Source organism: Habropoda laboriosa, unplaced genomic scaffold, assembly GCF_001263275.1.
Source record: "Habropoda laboriosa isolate 0110345459 unplaced genomic scaffold, ASM126327v1 scaffold143, whole genome shotgun sequence".
NCBI classification, from domain to species: domain Eukaryota; kingdom Metazoa; phylum Arthropoda; class Insecta; order Hymenoptera; family Apidae; genus Habropoda; species Habropoda laboriosa.
In genome coordinates, this window is record NW_017100404.1 from 3,697,923 (window position 1) to 3,715,249 (window position 17,327).

General features: G+C 43.0%; 1 protein-coding gene across 1 annotated transcript in view; it reads right to left on the reverse strand.

The window, feature by feature from the left end:
• LOC108575386 (protein Wnt-7b) overlaps positions 1–17,327 on the reverse strand; it is a 109,200-nt gene that overhangs the window by 30,310 nt on the left and 61,563 nt on the right. Inside the window, exon 2 of the mRNA XM_017938162.1 lies at positions 15,275–15,495. Within this exon, the coding sequence (XP_017793651.1) occupies positions 15,275–15,495 (221 nt within the window). The remainder of the gene's footprint in view (positions 1–15,274; positions 15,496–17,327) is intronic.

Genomic DNA, 17,327 nt, shown 5'->3' on the forward strand with positions numbered 1-17,327 from the left:
CAGGTCGATCCATGTTCCTCGGATGCCTGGATCCCTGTGGCAGGTGCGCCACCACGGTAATATTAAATAATACAGGTCCATAGAGGGGCCTGTGCACGCTGCGTAATACGATTAACCGCGTCACCGTTGGGATCCCTTGTAGCCACGCTGTCGCGTCGACGGGGGGTCGCCTAGCATTAGATCCATGATCTATGGCCGTGGCTCGTTTACAGCGTTCGTTATGTTGCCCGTATGATTTACGGCTCCTCCGATGCGTTGAACGGGCGGCACTGGTTACACAGTCGCGCGTGAGCGTGCCCATTAGCCGTCACAAGCGTGACAACGTGTCTCCTCTCGTCGCTTTCTGTCGCGAGACTTGATGGCCTCTGGGAGAATTTGAATACCCTCGAATAGGGACAAAGTGGCGAAAAATTTGTGTCACTCTGAACGTGTTTCGGTATTTGGAAGTTTGGGAAGTGTGGATAGGTGCTGAATCTTGAGTGTATTGAGATATACAAATTTTTGGGACTTTGCTGACCTGTCGAAACTTTAAAGACTCAAGATTCAAGACCTCTCGAAACTTTAGAGACTCAAGATTTGAGAGCTCCGAGACCTTCAAGATCTAAACTTTAAAGACTCAAGATTCAAGAACTCTTGAAACTTTAAAGACTCGAGATTTAAGACTTCCAAGAATTAAAAATCTCAAATTAACTTCAAAGTGATTCGACTTCTCACACAATTGAAAAATCTCAAAGCACTCTGAAATTGAGATTTTCGAGATCAGAACTGGCCACGCTAAGGTTACCTCAATCCAACACGGATATCCGCAAAGAACGAGCGTGTCCTGGAACTTTTCGAACATACCAGTAAGCTGGAACGTTCAAAGTTATCCGTAGTCATTGGCCGACCTTTTCTACCGGTTGTCCGATACGTATCTGACGATAGGAATTTCTCCGCTTCGTCTCGAGCGATACATTTTCGTCTCGATCATGGGGTACCATTCCCGTGGCCTTCGATGTCGAAGCCAGTGGCTGTAGGATCGCGATACGCCAGCTGAAACGATCGTTCGAACTCCTTGTCCAGTAGGTATCTCGTTGTAATTCTGATAGTCGCATAGGTCACGTGTCGGATACCGATCGGTGCAACCGATCGACCTTTCGTAACGGTTGAATTGCCTGTGCTGTTTTCGTGGCCTGCTTTCAACCATCTAAATGCTACGATCGAATAAAATTCTTTTTTCCCCTTTGAAATTCCACGATTCTGTATGTTGCACTTTCGGTTCAACAACGATCTCGTCGATATCATTCATCTTCTTCCTTCGAAATCCCTTTGAACAAGTTTCATTTAGAAATTTTACTTCAAAAATTGAACCATCGTCTTACTCGAGACTGTACACGCATTTCGGCGATTCTTTCCCACTTAAAATTGTCAAAAAAGTTATTGTCACTCTAAAGAACCTCAACACTCCACCCACACGCGGTGAACCCAGAAACTTTCCAGCGAGCCGTATCATAACTGGACCACAGGTATAAATCACAGGTTGACTCGTTTGGCCCGTTGCAACGGTACAGTGACAAAAAAAGTGTCTACCTGTGTGGAACGCGTGGCACTTTCCTGAATCACACTTATCGTTCGACCCGATGAGTGGTTACATCTTAATAAGGAGGGCACGGATGGAAGAGAGCAGCGGCGCGAATTCATCGCCTCGCCTCGGCTCCATTATTAATGGCCCCGGTCTTGTTAGCGATTTTCGCAGGGGCACTCCGCCTGCCACGGGGTAAAAAGATACGCCGGTGATATATTAATTTATTAACTAGTTTATTTATACGGCTTAAAGAGGGGCCCTGTACAAGCGGGCGAATAGGGCCCCCGGGGAGATTCAACCGGGCAGAACCCTGCCATAACTCAATCCACGGATCGTCCAAAGTCCCCGTTGGCAGTTTTCTACGCTAAACTACTCGTCGGCCATATCGATCGTATCTTCTTCGGCTGCACGCGCTCAGGTCCAGCCTCCGCCGTTGGCTTAGCCCGTTCCGCCAAGATTGTATCCAATAATGGCGCGCACCGGTCACTCGTAAATGGAAATTTGTCTCCGGGCAATTCTTTCTTCTCGTAACCACCTTATCGTCGTAGGGCATTAGAGACGTTCCGCGAATACGTGCGCCCCTATAGTGATACCCGTGGCTACCAGCCGTGGCTTCTTGCTACACGGCAATTTACGTGGCACACGTAACGTTCGAGCGTCGACGTGTGCAAATAATACGGGGAACGCGATACCGAGATATCCACGACAGGCCGAATCTGTTCCGAGCGATTGCTGTTATTACGATTGCGATCGAAGTCATTAGGGTGAACCTGAGGGGAACGGCCGCAGGTGTAACCGCGGTGGTAACTCCGCCACGATGGATTCCGAGGTTCGCTGCACTAGGATTTGCTGGTTGCTTTGTGATTTTGGAAAATTATGCAGGAAGAGAGTGGTGCGTTTCAGGAGATGGTAAAATAGAGATGTTTCTTGGGGAATGTTAAGTGTAGCTGTGAGTAGTTCGTTGGTTTTTTGAACCCTCTAGCAGTCGTTTGGATCTATTTTCACCCACGTTCTTGACTCGTTTGTATTTGTTTATATAAAATGAATTACTATGGAAAAATTGATGCTTAGATTTGGAAGTATGAATTGCTACAAGAGGACGAAGTGAAGTTTCTCAAAATATCGTAGATCCTTTTTCACAATGGTCGTATCATTTAACTCTTTGACCTGCAATAACGTATCTGGCCAAGATGTAACAAAAATCGTTATATTAGTAAGAAAAATTAATTTACAGAGGATTATTAAATATAATTAACTTGTAACAGATCAGCTTCTGTCACCTGAAGTGCTAAAACAGTAAATTAGAAAAAAACTCATAGGTCAAGAGGTTGAGATAGGATTCACTATCGATTTACTCAAAAATAAACCGCGACACTGACAAAAACCATCCCAGTGCACATCGATACATCCAATTCTTTACCTCTATCCCGAATATCGCCAAACTTTCCACAAACTCCGAACAGATGACGTGCTCATTAGCGACATTAACATTCAGGGTCCCGAAGATAAGCTACATCTAGACACACCTCGGCTCCGAAGCACCGTACTAATTCAAATCCGCGATCCAGCCTGGATCGTTGGAATCGACCGTACGGATCCCCCCATTAACCCGGCCAATTAATCCAAATTTCTCGAAAAGAGGAGCGAGAGACGGAGGCAGAAACCGGGGTAAAAGCGTCTCGGAGGATATTTATGAACGGCCCGGTTATCTCGGCCCGTTTCTAACTTCATCCCTGTGGTTATCTAAACGGAGACCGGATCATAATTTACGTTCGAACGAATATCAGGTTGGCGGATGAGAGGAGAAGTTGGTCCCGGGCCGCGGGACACCGGCAATGGCAATTTCCACCGGTGGACTATAAATTCTTAGGTAGGTTGGTACTACCTGCTAGTACGCGTCCGCTATCGTTCACTCTAGTTACGTTCGTGAGCCAGAGATACGTGGAATTTACTCGCGGTGAATCCGCGATGCCGGCGTCCTCCGGCCGTTCCCGACCTATCGAACAAATTAGCGGCGAGATAAGCACGACAGAGACGGATCGTTCTGCGCACGATACAATTATCCGCGGCCCACGAGCCTGCGCGAACTTCCTGGGGACCATCGCGTCGTCCTCTTTTCTGGCAGACTTTCACGTTGGGCTGGGGCGAGTGATGTTTTTTTACAGAGCTGTGTAAATTGGGAATGTCGAAATTGAAAATTTGAAGTTTGTATAATTTAACGTGACAACAGTTTCCTCTTTTTTTTGGATTCATTTCACGTTTTATCATTTCTAAGTGCATTTCGGCTCCGCTAAAGCTAGTAAAATAATTTTGCCCAACTTTTTTACGCAAGTACTTCACCGTGCAACGTTCAAACTCCATCTTCCTTCCAAAGTTCATAAATTCGAAGACAATCTGCACCATAATCGGTCCATTGTGTCATAAACTCCGTCCTCTTTCAACTTCTCGCCGAAATATCATATCTTCCACGTGTCATTGTAACTCCCCGCCAAATCTTCGTCCAATTACCCACCAAAGGACATTACCACTCTTCTCACCGACGTCCCGCTGAAATTCTCTCCCTCTCTCCTCCTTTCTTCCAATGAAACAGCCATTCCGTATCAACTTCATACCGAGGCCGAAAAATTACAGAAACACCAGCGGAGGCTCGGAGTCATTAAGAAGGCAGGCCTCCTAAAAAGGCCCCAAGCTGCGAATTTAGATACTACGTCCGCCTAATGACCGCGAAACGCATAAATTCGGGCACCCACGTGGCACGGGAATTCCATTCGCATGGTATCTCGTTAAACTGAACGAATACGAAGAACCAAAGAAAAGAAATGAAAGAAGGAAAAAAATCTCTCGTTATACCGTGTATTCTGTCGTCGGAGTTTCCACGAACCGGTCGAGTCACTCGTCGGACACGCGAATATCCCACACGTGTACTCTCACGAGTTCTCGATATCTGATCGATTCGAACGCAACTTGTCACCGTGTGAATATAACCAAGTGAAAACCTGATAATCGAAGGATTGTGCCCTCCTCGTTCCCCCTTTCTTTCTTCACCTCTTTCGAACGTCACGTGACGAAGGAAACCGCGTGGTTTTCTCTTGTTTGCGAGCTAGAGGAGCATCTTCCAGATGGGAAACTCGTACACGCTTTTTCTCCGATACCGGTTCTCCAGTTTCTCCAGTCGTCGTGGTTTCGAATCCTCGTAATTTAATCCGCGAGCGCGTTGCTGCCTCTTGATTACGAGAACTGGGAAATTTTCATAATCGACTCGATCATCTGGATCCGTTGCTTTAGCGAGATCGCGCTCGTGCTACCAGGGATCCGCGTCGCGGATACTGGTTCTTCTAATAAGTCCGTCCCGTCGATTAACCGGCGGATACAGCCGATTTTTCAGCCGGGTTTAATGTCGGTGACTGTTTGAAGTTCCTGCCTCGCCTCTTATCAGCTAACTTGGACGTGCATTCCGCGCGTGAAAGGGTAAGATTCCGCGATGATTATGCGGGAAAATGGCCGAGGTTCCGAGCATTTAGCTGCTTAAGCGAGCGAAATTGCCGGGGTACAATTAGTTACAAGTTTTTGATTAAGTTATAAATATAGATGCTAGATCATCGGGACTCTGTACAGCAGAATTCTGTGCACTTTTTTCGTATGTAAATCGAGATTGATACAGGATGCTCCCGTTTAAGTAGTTATTAGACGAGGACGGAAATTTGATGAAATGGGATGAATCGCAAGTTCGTGTATTTTTATTGTACAGATTTTTGAGGTTCACGTTGCGAGTATGTAAGGCGAAATGAGAAGAAAATATTTTTAATTACGAAGAAAATGATTTTAACCTGGAAAAGGAAGAATTAACACTTTTCTAAGTTTCTGAATTTAGTATTCATCGCAGACATAAATAATGAATTCTTCAAAACGAAAAATGAATCCAAAATGATGCACAAAAATTGATCTGAATTTAGTATTCATCACAGACGTAAATAATGAATTCTTGAAAAAGAAAAAAAATGAATCCAAAGTGATGAACAAAGATTGAAAAATAATGATCGATAGATAAATAATAAATTCAAACGTGAAATGGTTAAACTCGAAAGCCTCCATTAACAACTCCAAAGGATCAAAATTTCTTCGTTGATCTCGAAATTTTTCAAAGTATCAGAAAAATTGTCATTTCCTTAATCTAATCTGACTTTAAAAAAAGAAATTCACGAACCCAATATCTCACAGCTATCTGTGCCACTTTACTCCGCGCCTCTTGTTCAACTTCATTGCAGCTTCTTCACTCGATTTAATCTCGGCGAATTGGAGGAGTACAGAAACCTATCACGAGGATCGGGGTTCTCGTTTTCATTCAGCGACATAAAGTCATCGCGAACAACGTCTCCGTCCACGGCAAAAGGGAGTATCCCGAAGCTTGATTTACGCCGACGATTCGCGGAGATCTCACTCACGACTCAGTTACAATCCATTGAAATACCATCCCGATGCTCTTCAAACACGCGGCAGCGTTCGCGCTTCGAGACGTCCGATAACATTTCCAGCGATCGTAACCGGATCGTGACCGTGTCGTAGCTCGATCGCCGTTGTAAATCAGCCCCAAATGACCGTGTAAGCCTCTCGATCGCCTCACTTCGGAGTACGTGCCCGTTGAATCTGGGCTACGTGCGCTAATGAGACTCGAGGCGAGACGACGCATCGGCTGTGCAAGTTATAGTCCGCTCGAAATCAATTTCCTCCTCAAGGTTGTCCGGCGCAGAAGTATTCTATATTATTCTCCGTCTTTATCATCGCTTGATATTTGTTACGAAGGCGCAACGTATCCTTCTTCAACGTTTTTACCCGACGATATTCTTGAAATACTGTTACTCGCAATTCGGAAAATATTCATTCGCCTTTTCCTATTCGCTCTTAATTAATGGACACTTGGGTTTAACAAGGATCGTTGGTCTCGTTTTCCAAACAAGGCTAAGCTCTCTGTGAAGTTTATTTCGCGATCGTAATAATATACACGGTGATTTGAATAAATATTTAAATTTACGAGGTCTCGTGGAAGCTTGAGTAAAAGCCTCGAGGCAATCGTGTTTGCAATTTTCAGATCCAATAGTAAGTGTGAACATTTTTTCAATCACTCTATCGATCAATTATTTAAATTTCATATGATCAGAATTTTTACTGTTTCACTCTCACTCCCTGTAAACACCAATTTTTCTCTCACTGCTAAAATTAAGGATCAAGATACTTCCGTCTAGAAAGCTATAATATAAATTGAGAGAGAACAACGATATCGCGAAGAAGGGAGAAAGTTAAGAGGATCGAACGGTGTAACGAAAGTTTAATCATATCACGCGCAATTAGCCTTGAGCGTCCAATTGATTTCGCCGTGGACTGTAAGTAGGTGTGGGACATCGCGCCAAGTGTGGGCCAGTCCAGTTATTTGAGACGGATAAGGGGGACCAAGCAGGATGAAAAAAGTGGATAGGTGTTGGAAAGGGCGAGAAGGTGGAAGGAAGGCTTTGACGTTATCCGAGGGCAGAGGATACTACACACCGCTTGTACCGACAACGAAACGCTTCCTTCCTTTTTTTCTCTTTCGCCTCTCTCGCTGTCCCCTCTCTTTTTCTTTCCTTCGCCTCTCCTCTTCATTTTTCCCTTCTTCTTTTCTTTTGAATCTTTCCACCGGTGTGCGGTCCAGATTACTTTGTCACGCGTGGAATAAAATTAGCACCACTACGGTTCGTGTGTACACCGGATTTATAGAGGCTGATAGGGGCGATATTATCGTCGGATAAGCCTCGAACGAGATATATCGGAATTTTTTTTAAAGAGTCCACTGCCTCGAGGAGGGAACAAGTGCAAGGACGCGCGTCCACCGATCCTGTCGTTCGATAAACTTTCCCTTTAACCGATTCCTTTTCTTCGAGGATTCGATGTCTCCAGAGCGATCTCCAGGCTTATCGCGAATGGGCGAGCTTGAAACGTTCGTGTAGATCCTCGTATCTACTTTCTCCCCCCTTGACTCTGTTAGATTCCGATAATTGGTACTTTGAGAATAATAATGACCTTTTGTATAAGGAAGTCTTGCAAGATTTAAGACACTTAGACTATAGTTTCTAGATCTGTGCTGCAGCGATGCTTCTGCGTGTCTAAATCAGGATCTTAGGCGTCAATTTCCTCTAATTTTCAGCGTGTCGTTAAAGAAAATTTGGAAGTCTGATTTTAGAGGTAATAAGAGTAAGAAAAGGTCCAATAGGCGTTCTTGGAGTTGACGAGGTCAATTGTGTCAAGAGATGAAAGGAATTTTGCGCGGAAGATGGAAGAAAATTTTAGGATTACTTATCTTAAACTAAGTGGTAATACAAACACGTTTTCTATCTTCAAATGCTTCTCTTTATTTATCGGAGAGGTTTCTCAGCGTTTGAAACACAGACGAAGAAGAACTGCATCGAAAGGTCTGCTCTGATCGATAAATCCCTCGGGATCGACTTCCAAATACGCGTTCGAAATAGGCAGGTAGTCAAAACAAGGAGGAGAAAATAAGGGAACGTGGAATATAAAAATAACGACGCATCATTAGAGGCGAGTTGACCAACAGGGAATTCCAGCAGGAGGCTTTTTGTGCGAGTCACAGAGCCAAGGGAACGGTTCCCGTTCGAATCACGGCTGAGGTTATTCCTGGAACTCGTCGATCTTCTTAACATCGAGACAGGAGGAACGTCGTGGCCGGATCCGTAATTAAGAGTATCGGCCCCTGTCGATTGAATTAATAATAGATAATATCCCGGAGGAGCGAGTGGCCAGCGTAATGGATCTCTTAATTACGTCGTTTTGTCTGGACGATTAGGGGGCCAATCCGCCCACGACGCTTGTTCGAATTGGACGCGGCGCTCGCGTGAAGGATCCTAATTTATGAAAATATATTCACCGCGAAACGCGGTCGCAGCGGGCCTGGCGTGCTTTCGATTAATTTTACGCGTCGCTAACTCGTAGCTGGGATCCAACATCCGACCCGAAATCGACGGAAACGGAGAAGCGATTATTTACGGTCACGAGAAGAACCTTTCCGCGATCGTTTCGCTCGACACCGTATATCTGAACGCGGAATTCCTTTATTTCGCACCTCGGGCGATCGATGTTTCACGGTTTCGCTTATTTTCTTCGTGGTGAAAGAATTGGAGAATTTGGGGCTTCAGGGAAAGTAGGAAATATAAAATTCTTTGTGATAGAAATTCCTTTTTGAGAAGAATTGTAGGATTCAATTCGATAAGCATTTCTTCGGGGATTGAAGTGACAATCAATATTTTACCTTTATTTATAGTGTTTTTATAAGAAAAATATAAAATCGATTTTTTTGATAAAAGACTGAGTTTTGCTTCAAAATGATATAACACTTTCAAGTTTTCGTTCTTTTCTCTCTTAGAAGTCGGTTGAATCCCAGTATAAATGATCGGAGAACATTGATATTTGCAATGTTTTGCTTTCAAATTTAAATTTAAAAAATTACATTAAAAACAATTTTATATCACACTCCAAGGATGCTTCTTTCTATCAAAGAAAGAAATATTACAATATCTTTCTCAGTTTAGCCAAAAGAAATTGTTAAATATCGTTCATGTTTCGTACTGTCAAACTAGACTTCCATCTTAAAAAAGTGTAACAAAAACTTGTTGGAAAAATATCTACACTTCCTCTAGAAAAGACATAAATACTCAGTATCGTCCGAGCGCTCCTATGTAGACAGCACGGCTGCCACGGAGACTTCAATGCCAGCACAAGGCATTACAAGTTCAAGCGCGCGCCGTGTTTTCGCGAAACGTGTTAATCGCGCGTTTAATTCGAGCTCACGCACTCCTACGTGCATGGATTATATCGGGCGCATAATGTGAGCGTTTTAAGAGCCAGGAAATATCTCGGCCGCGTATATTGCCGCACTTAGCGTTCAACATGTCGAGCGGCCCCGTTAATTTCACTAATTAAGTTAGCAACCGACCGCCCCTTCGCCTTATGAGCGTTATTTATATTTTTTCTTCTTCTTCTCCGCATTAATTCCTCGTCTTCTTTTTCCGCTCCCCGCGCGACTTCCTCCGGTGTGCAGCTGCTATTTTCGTTTCGCCTCGTTTATCGGCTCGCCTTTAAAGCTGATCGTTCGCTGCTTTCCGTTCGTTTCCAATCTTCGCCGTTTTCATTTCTGAAAATTCTCTTCCCTCGAGTTTATGCCTCGTTCGCGTCGCCCGGCTTTACGAGAGAGCTCGACGACTTTTAATGGATGTTCGCCACGAGATGTCGCGGATCGACGGAATTCATAACTCGTTAAAAGCGGAACGACGCGACGCGCGCGAGCAACCGGATGGACGGCCGAGTTTTTGCACGGTGAACAGGCGAGCGTGTGCCGTCCTCTCCTTTGGGATCTTTATTTCAGCAGCCAGCGCATGACAGGGCTGTTGTTCGCCGAGGTTTTTCAGCGCGGAAGAAGCGATCGGAGCGATCGTGAGCGGCTGCCTTAAACGGGGAAGTGGCTCGATGAAGCGAGATTCGAAGGAAAAAGGAGAAAGCACGATGGCTTGGTTTACGAGACAATTTTTTTCTATGAAATTTTTGTCCATTTCTTGGTTGTAGATTTGCAACTTGTTTAAATTGATCTCTTTTCTGACTAGGCGTCTGAGCGTCAGCCATTTATACTGTTTTCTCAGGTAACCAAAGCCAATCTGTTGCAGATTAATTACACTTAGCAATGCTCAGTCCTACAGATTAAAACGAAAGTTAGGATTACAGTATTTTTGTCACATCTTGACCAAAATCTCTGTCACGAGTCTGACACGTTGTTATAGGTTAAAGGGTTAAGAACAGAAATTCGATGGATTCGAATCACACGTTAATAACGTAGACTACCAACTAAAGTGTATGGAGTATAATTAAATGAAACTATCTTCGAACAATTTGTATAATTCATAATTTATACAAAAGAGATTGGCGCTTCGTTAACGAGAAATTCCCTCGACTCGTCAATTTCACGCGTTCGTTTTCTGGCAAACCTGTACAACCCGGCGTTAAAATCGATTTCTATCACGCGACCAGGAAGTCCTTGAAAAATCCGGGATCGTTTTGAAATCACAACCCCGAGCAAGTTTATCCCGCGGAATTCAAGGAGCTCGAGAAGGGGACCCGATTGTATCCTGTTCAATGGGAACACGCCACGTGACAAACTGGTGCTCGTAAATCACGCTCAGAATTTTGCTTTCTCGATTTTTCCCACGTTGAGGCTTAATCCGGCGTGTTAATCATGAGAAATCGCGGTGCGTGCGCTCACCTACCTGTTTCCTATAAACACCGTCGGGACCATGTGAATACCGAGACCCGGTCTTATGGGGTGTCTTGCTTATGGTTTTTAATACCGAGATGACAAATACGCCGTATTTAGCGATATTTATGCGAGCGGATCACGTCAGCTTCCGCTGACTGGACTACCCGGATTATCTTGTCCATGAGAAATATTGCTTTCGCCGTTTGCCGCTGCGTAACCTGCCACAACGTCCCGTCGCGTAATGTTAAGTTACTTCTCAACTACGAAATTTAACTGAGGAAACGTTTATTAACGGGGGATGAAGAATCGAGAGGGTGTTCGTTGCGACTTTTGTATGAAGCTTCGATTGAAGAAGATTGGATGGGGTGAAATTTGCGTGGAATTCGATTGGTTTCGAATAATCGCTATTCATTATCCCGAGTATTTTTATTGTATCAATTTAGTGTTTCAGTCTGTTTTACAGAGCACTGTAATGGAATTTCTAGCCATTTTTAAAATCTTTTCAGACTATACTATGTTCATATTTTAACACCATTCGATTGTTAGATAAGCAAAGTTAAAATATGAGAAAAAAGTTATATTCGATAATCGTTTATCAAATTCATTAATTTACGGATGTGACTCGAATTTCTTTACACTTCTCATTGCTCGTTTATTTCAAATTTTCCTCACAAGGTGAAAGTTACCAATAACAAAATCCATCAATTCTATGTAATATTCGTTATCTATCTAATATTCCTTAATAATAAAAAAAAAATGAGCAAAGTACCTGCAATACAGATAAAATTCTCTCCTACGATAAACTGAGCATACCAGAACGAACCACCCAGAAACGTTCCGGCAAGGCAAATGAACGATGAAGCAATCTGACGAAAAAAATCGTCGCCCAGGCCGTACGTTTCCCGTGAGCCAGTCCGAGGGGCGTAGAAATCGAAACCTTTCTCACGTGTCCAGTTGAAATTTGTTAAGTCTTCGCGTGGGCGGCTACCGAGCTATCCAGCCCGCGGCTTTTTCGCCGTTTTTTTCGCGAACGTGTCCGAGAGGAGAGGAAGAGAAAGCCCTTGCACAAGGTTGCGTCGACGTCCCTTCTGCGGGCCGGGGCATAAGTTATACGCGTATTATGCGGCTGCCGGGCAGCCGGCAGCATCACGAAACGGTAACACGAGAAACCGGACCCGCTTCTTCTTCTAACGCATATATATATATACTCGCCCGCGTCTTGTGGGTGTAGGAAGCGGCTACCATCTCGTGCGGCTGTGGCCGTTTCGTCGATTTCCACGCCGATAAAATCCACGCCACCGTTCCTCTATCTCGCCTCTTCCACTCCGCGAACACGCCTAATCCTCGTAAAAATGTCCGCGATCCTGGGCTAAGTGAACGTGGCTACCCCCGGGGGATCGTTGGAATGGCCGTTGCACCCGTCACTCCCTAATTTGGAGCTTTCAAGCTCTGCACGAGACTCGGCTGCGCCGCGGGAAGCGTCGCGAGAGACTGAGATAAGAACGACGGAAGCTCGAATGTGAGAGATACGGGGGCTTTCGAGAGGAACGAGCCTGTGCTCGTTTCTGAGCTGAGATTGAAGCTGAGATGGTTTTTTATGAGTTGGTACGTGATTCAAGTGGTGTAGTTGAGTTGTTTGGGGTTTTCTGGATTGCAGTTTTGGGGTTTGGGTTTTCACGTGGGAAACTTTTTGCAGCGATTCTGTGATTCTTTGAGATTGTCTGGATTGCAGAGGTTTGAGTTTTGGGCGTAGTTAAATTACAGCGATTCTGTGACTTTTTGTCATTGCCTGGATTGCAGAGTTTTGAGTTTTCGGAGTAATTGAGTTGCAGCGATTCTCTAATTCGAAGTTTTGGTTTCGATGGAGATTTGATCTTGCTGATAGAGAGTTTGAGGTTGGTTGTTCTTATGGAAACCGTTTTGTAGCGATTCTACAATTCTTTGAGATTGTCTGGATTCCAGAATTTTGGGTTTTGGGTGTAACTGAATTGCAGCGATTCTGTGATTCTTTGTAATTCGAAGTTTTGGTTTCGATGAAGATTTGAGATGTGGAGTTTGAGTTTGGTTGTTCTTATTGGAAATTTTTGGGTTTCTTAGTGTGTTTCATATTTATTGCACAATTCAGTGATTTATACTGATAAATTTTATCGTTACTTCTGTTACATCGTGTGACTCGACACAGCAAACACGAAGATTACGTAAAGGAATGAATTAATCACAGTTAAGAAGAATCGAAAAAAAGAAACAGGAAGAAAGGGAAAGTTCGTCTTTAATGTCGTGTCACTCTAAGTCAATTATGCATCACAACAGGAGTGTCAAACGTGTCGAGTCATTCGGTTTTCTGAAAAGGCGGAAACAAATTACAATTGTGCCTGGAGAAGAAAAATACATATTACCGGTGCATTCGTGATAAAGAATTTCGAGTTTACACCGCAGGATGTGCACCTTTGTAATTTATCTTCCCTTCACAAGGAGCGCAGCGGGATTCGAAGTGAACCTGACATCGTAAAGAACGGAGAAACGTCGATTTAACCGGCATAAACTTATTTCGTCATGGTTTTCTCTGTTATATTAAACCAACCTGATTATCTCGATCCTTAAACCGATGAAAAATTAACCGAGTCGATAGAGAGTAGTACCTCCAAAAACATTAAAAATAGAACACTAATGTAAAAATTGATATGAAATTATTAAACCTGAGTATTTATCAATTATACGAAATTTTGCCATTTTCTGTTAAATTTCTAAGAATTTTAAATTTATTCTAAATAGTTAAAAAATGCAAGAGAAAGATTTTCTCTAACGAAATTAGGCAAATTCTACACAAATTCTTTATGTCGGAGTATTTCTAATTTAAAGAAGAATGTGTTTCACAGTAATCTGAAGAATCTAAAAACGTTTCTAATTATTTCAAACTTTTCCCCGAAGAATTCAAATTCTTTTCTCGATCGAAACGTCCAAACTATGCGAAACCTACATCGAATCCCAATAATTTCACCGTCAAGATATTTGAATCCCCGAAGAATTATTAATACGATTCCAATAGCCAGTGATTAACTGCCGGGCAGCCAGCTCAGTTGGCTAGAAAAAAGGTCTGACGATAGAATGTAAATTAATAGTTCCACGATAAAGCTTGGAGATCCTTAATGAAATGGCCATTAGTATGATAGAGGCACGACCGTTCGTTAAAACACACGACTGACACCGCACGGTCGTTTATTCCTTTTAATTTTGTAACGTGTGTCCACGAATGTATCGGTGTACACCTCGATTAAATAGTTTGAACACCGATGATCGAAGATTATCAGAAGCAACAGGCTACTTTGGTTAACGGCACTAAATTGATTCCCCGAGTTTCACTTACAATTAGGTGATTTTCATGGAGAACCTATCCAATACGTATGCAGATGAAGCCGAGCCAACGAAGGAAAACAGCTTTTATCGAGTAGGAATTATTTCGACACGAATTAGAAATCTGGGCTGATTTGTAAATTCTCTTGGTTTAAATGTGTTCCCTTCTAGAATCGAGAAATTTCACACGAATCTTTATTCGGTAAAAATACGTAAGTTCGCTAGAGAAACTCTCTTGACTTTTATGAAATCGTAGAATTTTTTCGATATTTTAATTTTTGCTTCATTTTATCTTTTTTTCTTCTATTCCCTTATTTTTTAATTAAACAAATTCTACGTCAGTGGATAGGCAACTTGATTTCATTCAATATTCCACCAGGCAAATTTGAAGAACTTGTTCATCAAAAATAACGCAAGTGCACAAATACAAATGCTCTGGAATACATTTTTCTTAACCCTTTCGCTGTTTCGTCAAAATGTTTACATTTTTACCCACTCAATTTGGTCGTATCCTTTCAATGCGTGAAAAATAAAATAAAGCACTAAATCAAGGAAGTGTACTTAAAAGGCTCCAACAGTATAGTAGTCCGAGCAAATTTTCAAAATGCCTATAGCAATGAAAGAGTTAATAAAAAAATTGAGAAACTGAAAAGAAATTCGTGTATACCTACCGTTTAACCATGTCTCTACTATCAACAAAAATTATTTTCAAAAAAGTGTTTTAACTATTTCAAAATAAATTTTTGGGCAAGCCAAGCTGGTACACCAAAGTTTCGTGAAAATCGGTGACGATCACTTCGAGACGTTCCCTTGTTAGATCAGCCCAGCTCTCAGGTACGCAAATTTCCGCGGTGCACGAAGGAACGCAGGCTACATTGATCGCGTCTCCAGGTAGTGTAAGGAGGCGCGCTCGATATACCGTGGACGTTCGCATCCATTACCGCGTGTGCGCGGCCTTTTACAGCGCGTTGAACGCGGCACAAGGACCGCGGAGGAGCGGCGGCGTTAAACGTGCCGACCCCTCTGTATAATAAATAGCGGGCCGGCCGCGGTGACAGGACAATCCTTACCTACTACGACCACGTGGCCGAAGACCTGATCGTTCGCCACGTGGGAACAGTTCCAACGGTGATGTCTGAACTGATGTCGGCACTCGCGAAGTCCAAGCTCCGCGCCCTCGCCCACCGCTGGCATCGCGTGCGGCGCTTTTCTGCACTGCTCCCGTTGACTCTTCGCCAGGCCAGGAATACGACCGCAAACGGCCGCCCCGACCACCACCGCTCCGACCACCCTGCAACCAACACAATTTCACCCTGTTTTAACGATGCCTCTACCTTGTCGCTTGAATCTCTTTCGAGTGTACTTTTGGCACCTCTTTTTAGAGGTGACTCTACAGAGAGTGACACTGTTTTTACGGTGTCGAAGATTTCGGGAGCGTGGAATAGTGATTCTGGTTTCTGAGAAGAGAAATTGGCGCACTGAAATGTTATACGTTGGTGGATATTTTGGGACAACGTGTGACCAAAGGTTGGGGTTATTAGGGAAATTTGAATATACCGACTTAATATAAGATATCACAAATTTTTATAATTTTTGGGACCATGCGAGCCTGAAGATTAGGGCTGCTACGAAAATTTGGATACGTATCCGGTACGACTGAGAACTTTCAAGACAGAATGGTTTGGACGCGTGTCTACCGATGACCCCGGAAACCTCGAAAAAATCCGAATATTTTCAATCGCATTATATTTCAACTAGGATTACATTTCAGCCCCACCTTTGGGGCCTATTTTCACTCCCTAAATTTGAGAGATTGCACGTAAAAAAATACGTATCACTAATTTTTTTGAGATTTCATTAAAATCGACTTGATGACTCTTCTTCGTTAATGAAGAATGTGGTCTACTTGGTAAAAAAACTTGTTTATAATCTAGTAAAAATTTTGAGATTCAGATCAGGCACTCCGTGTCATAAATTCAGCATATGTGACGAAAATAGAAAAGTATAGAATTGCAAAGGACAAAAATAACAAAAAACTTGAAAATAGTATTAAACATCTCCTCTTTTAATTAACGTCACAAAACTGTGGAAATTGTTTCCTCGAATACCGGCTATTTAATTTAAATCCAAGAAAGAGAGAGAGAGAGAGAGAGTGCTATTTATTTGCACACCTATAAAACGTTGCATAAATTCGCCATATTTTAAACTCCTTTCCCTGTAATTTACCCATCGAAGCGTTATTAATACGCCTCCTTTCCCAGGAATCTCATTAGGAACCTGCGAGTCTATTCGTATCACCATGAATTTTAAGTAATTATAATCATTAATGTGTAAATATATAATATTCATCGACATCGATCAGAAGAAAAATCACTATTACAACATAAATCCTTCACGAAATCTTTCCCAAATATAATCGCTTAATATTTCACCTCATCTGTGAACTCATTAAACACTCTCACTCTCTCTTCGTTTCGTGGTAACATTGAAAAACGAAACTTTCCACCTGTCGTACAATTTTTCACAAAATTCCCATTCATCAATCATCCAACAGTACGTATACCTACATATTTACACACGTTTCTCATTAATGTCCTCGCTATAAATCTTTCTCCAAAGAAAAGCCATCCAAATCGATCCTCCGCGATCTACCAAGAAGCCAGAGTACAAGTAATAATTCACTTAAAGAAACAGAAAAGAAATAAATTAACAACGAAAAATCGACGATCTTTCTCAATCAATTTCCTAAAAAAAATGACCATCGAGGTGCCATTAGGGTACCATTTAGGTTCACAGCGAAGCGACCGTTTAACGTGACGGCAACATTGAGAGATCCAGAAACGACGAGCAGGCCGGTAGTGGGCCCACCCGATCGTACGACGAATTAAATCTCGATAAATTCGAACGTGTGAAAGTACGGAACGAGCGTGTCGACGAGCGGCGCGGCCGAGTCCGAGCGAGACTCGTTCATTAGCATTTTAAGCTCTCTCGTTGTCGTTGTCGTCGTATTACTTCGATTCCGGTGGTATACGTTATACTTCGCCGTGCATGCGAGGCGGGCAAGAAATTAACGACGCCGCGAATTTCTTCCTTTTTTTTTTCTTTCTTTTTATCCCACGTTCC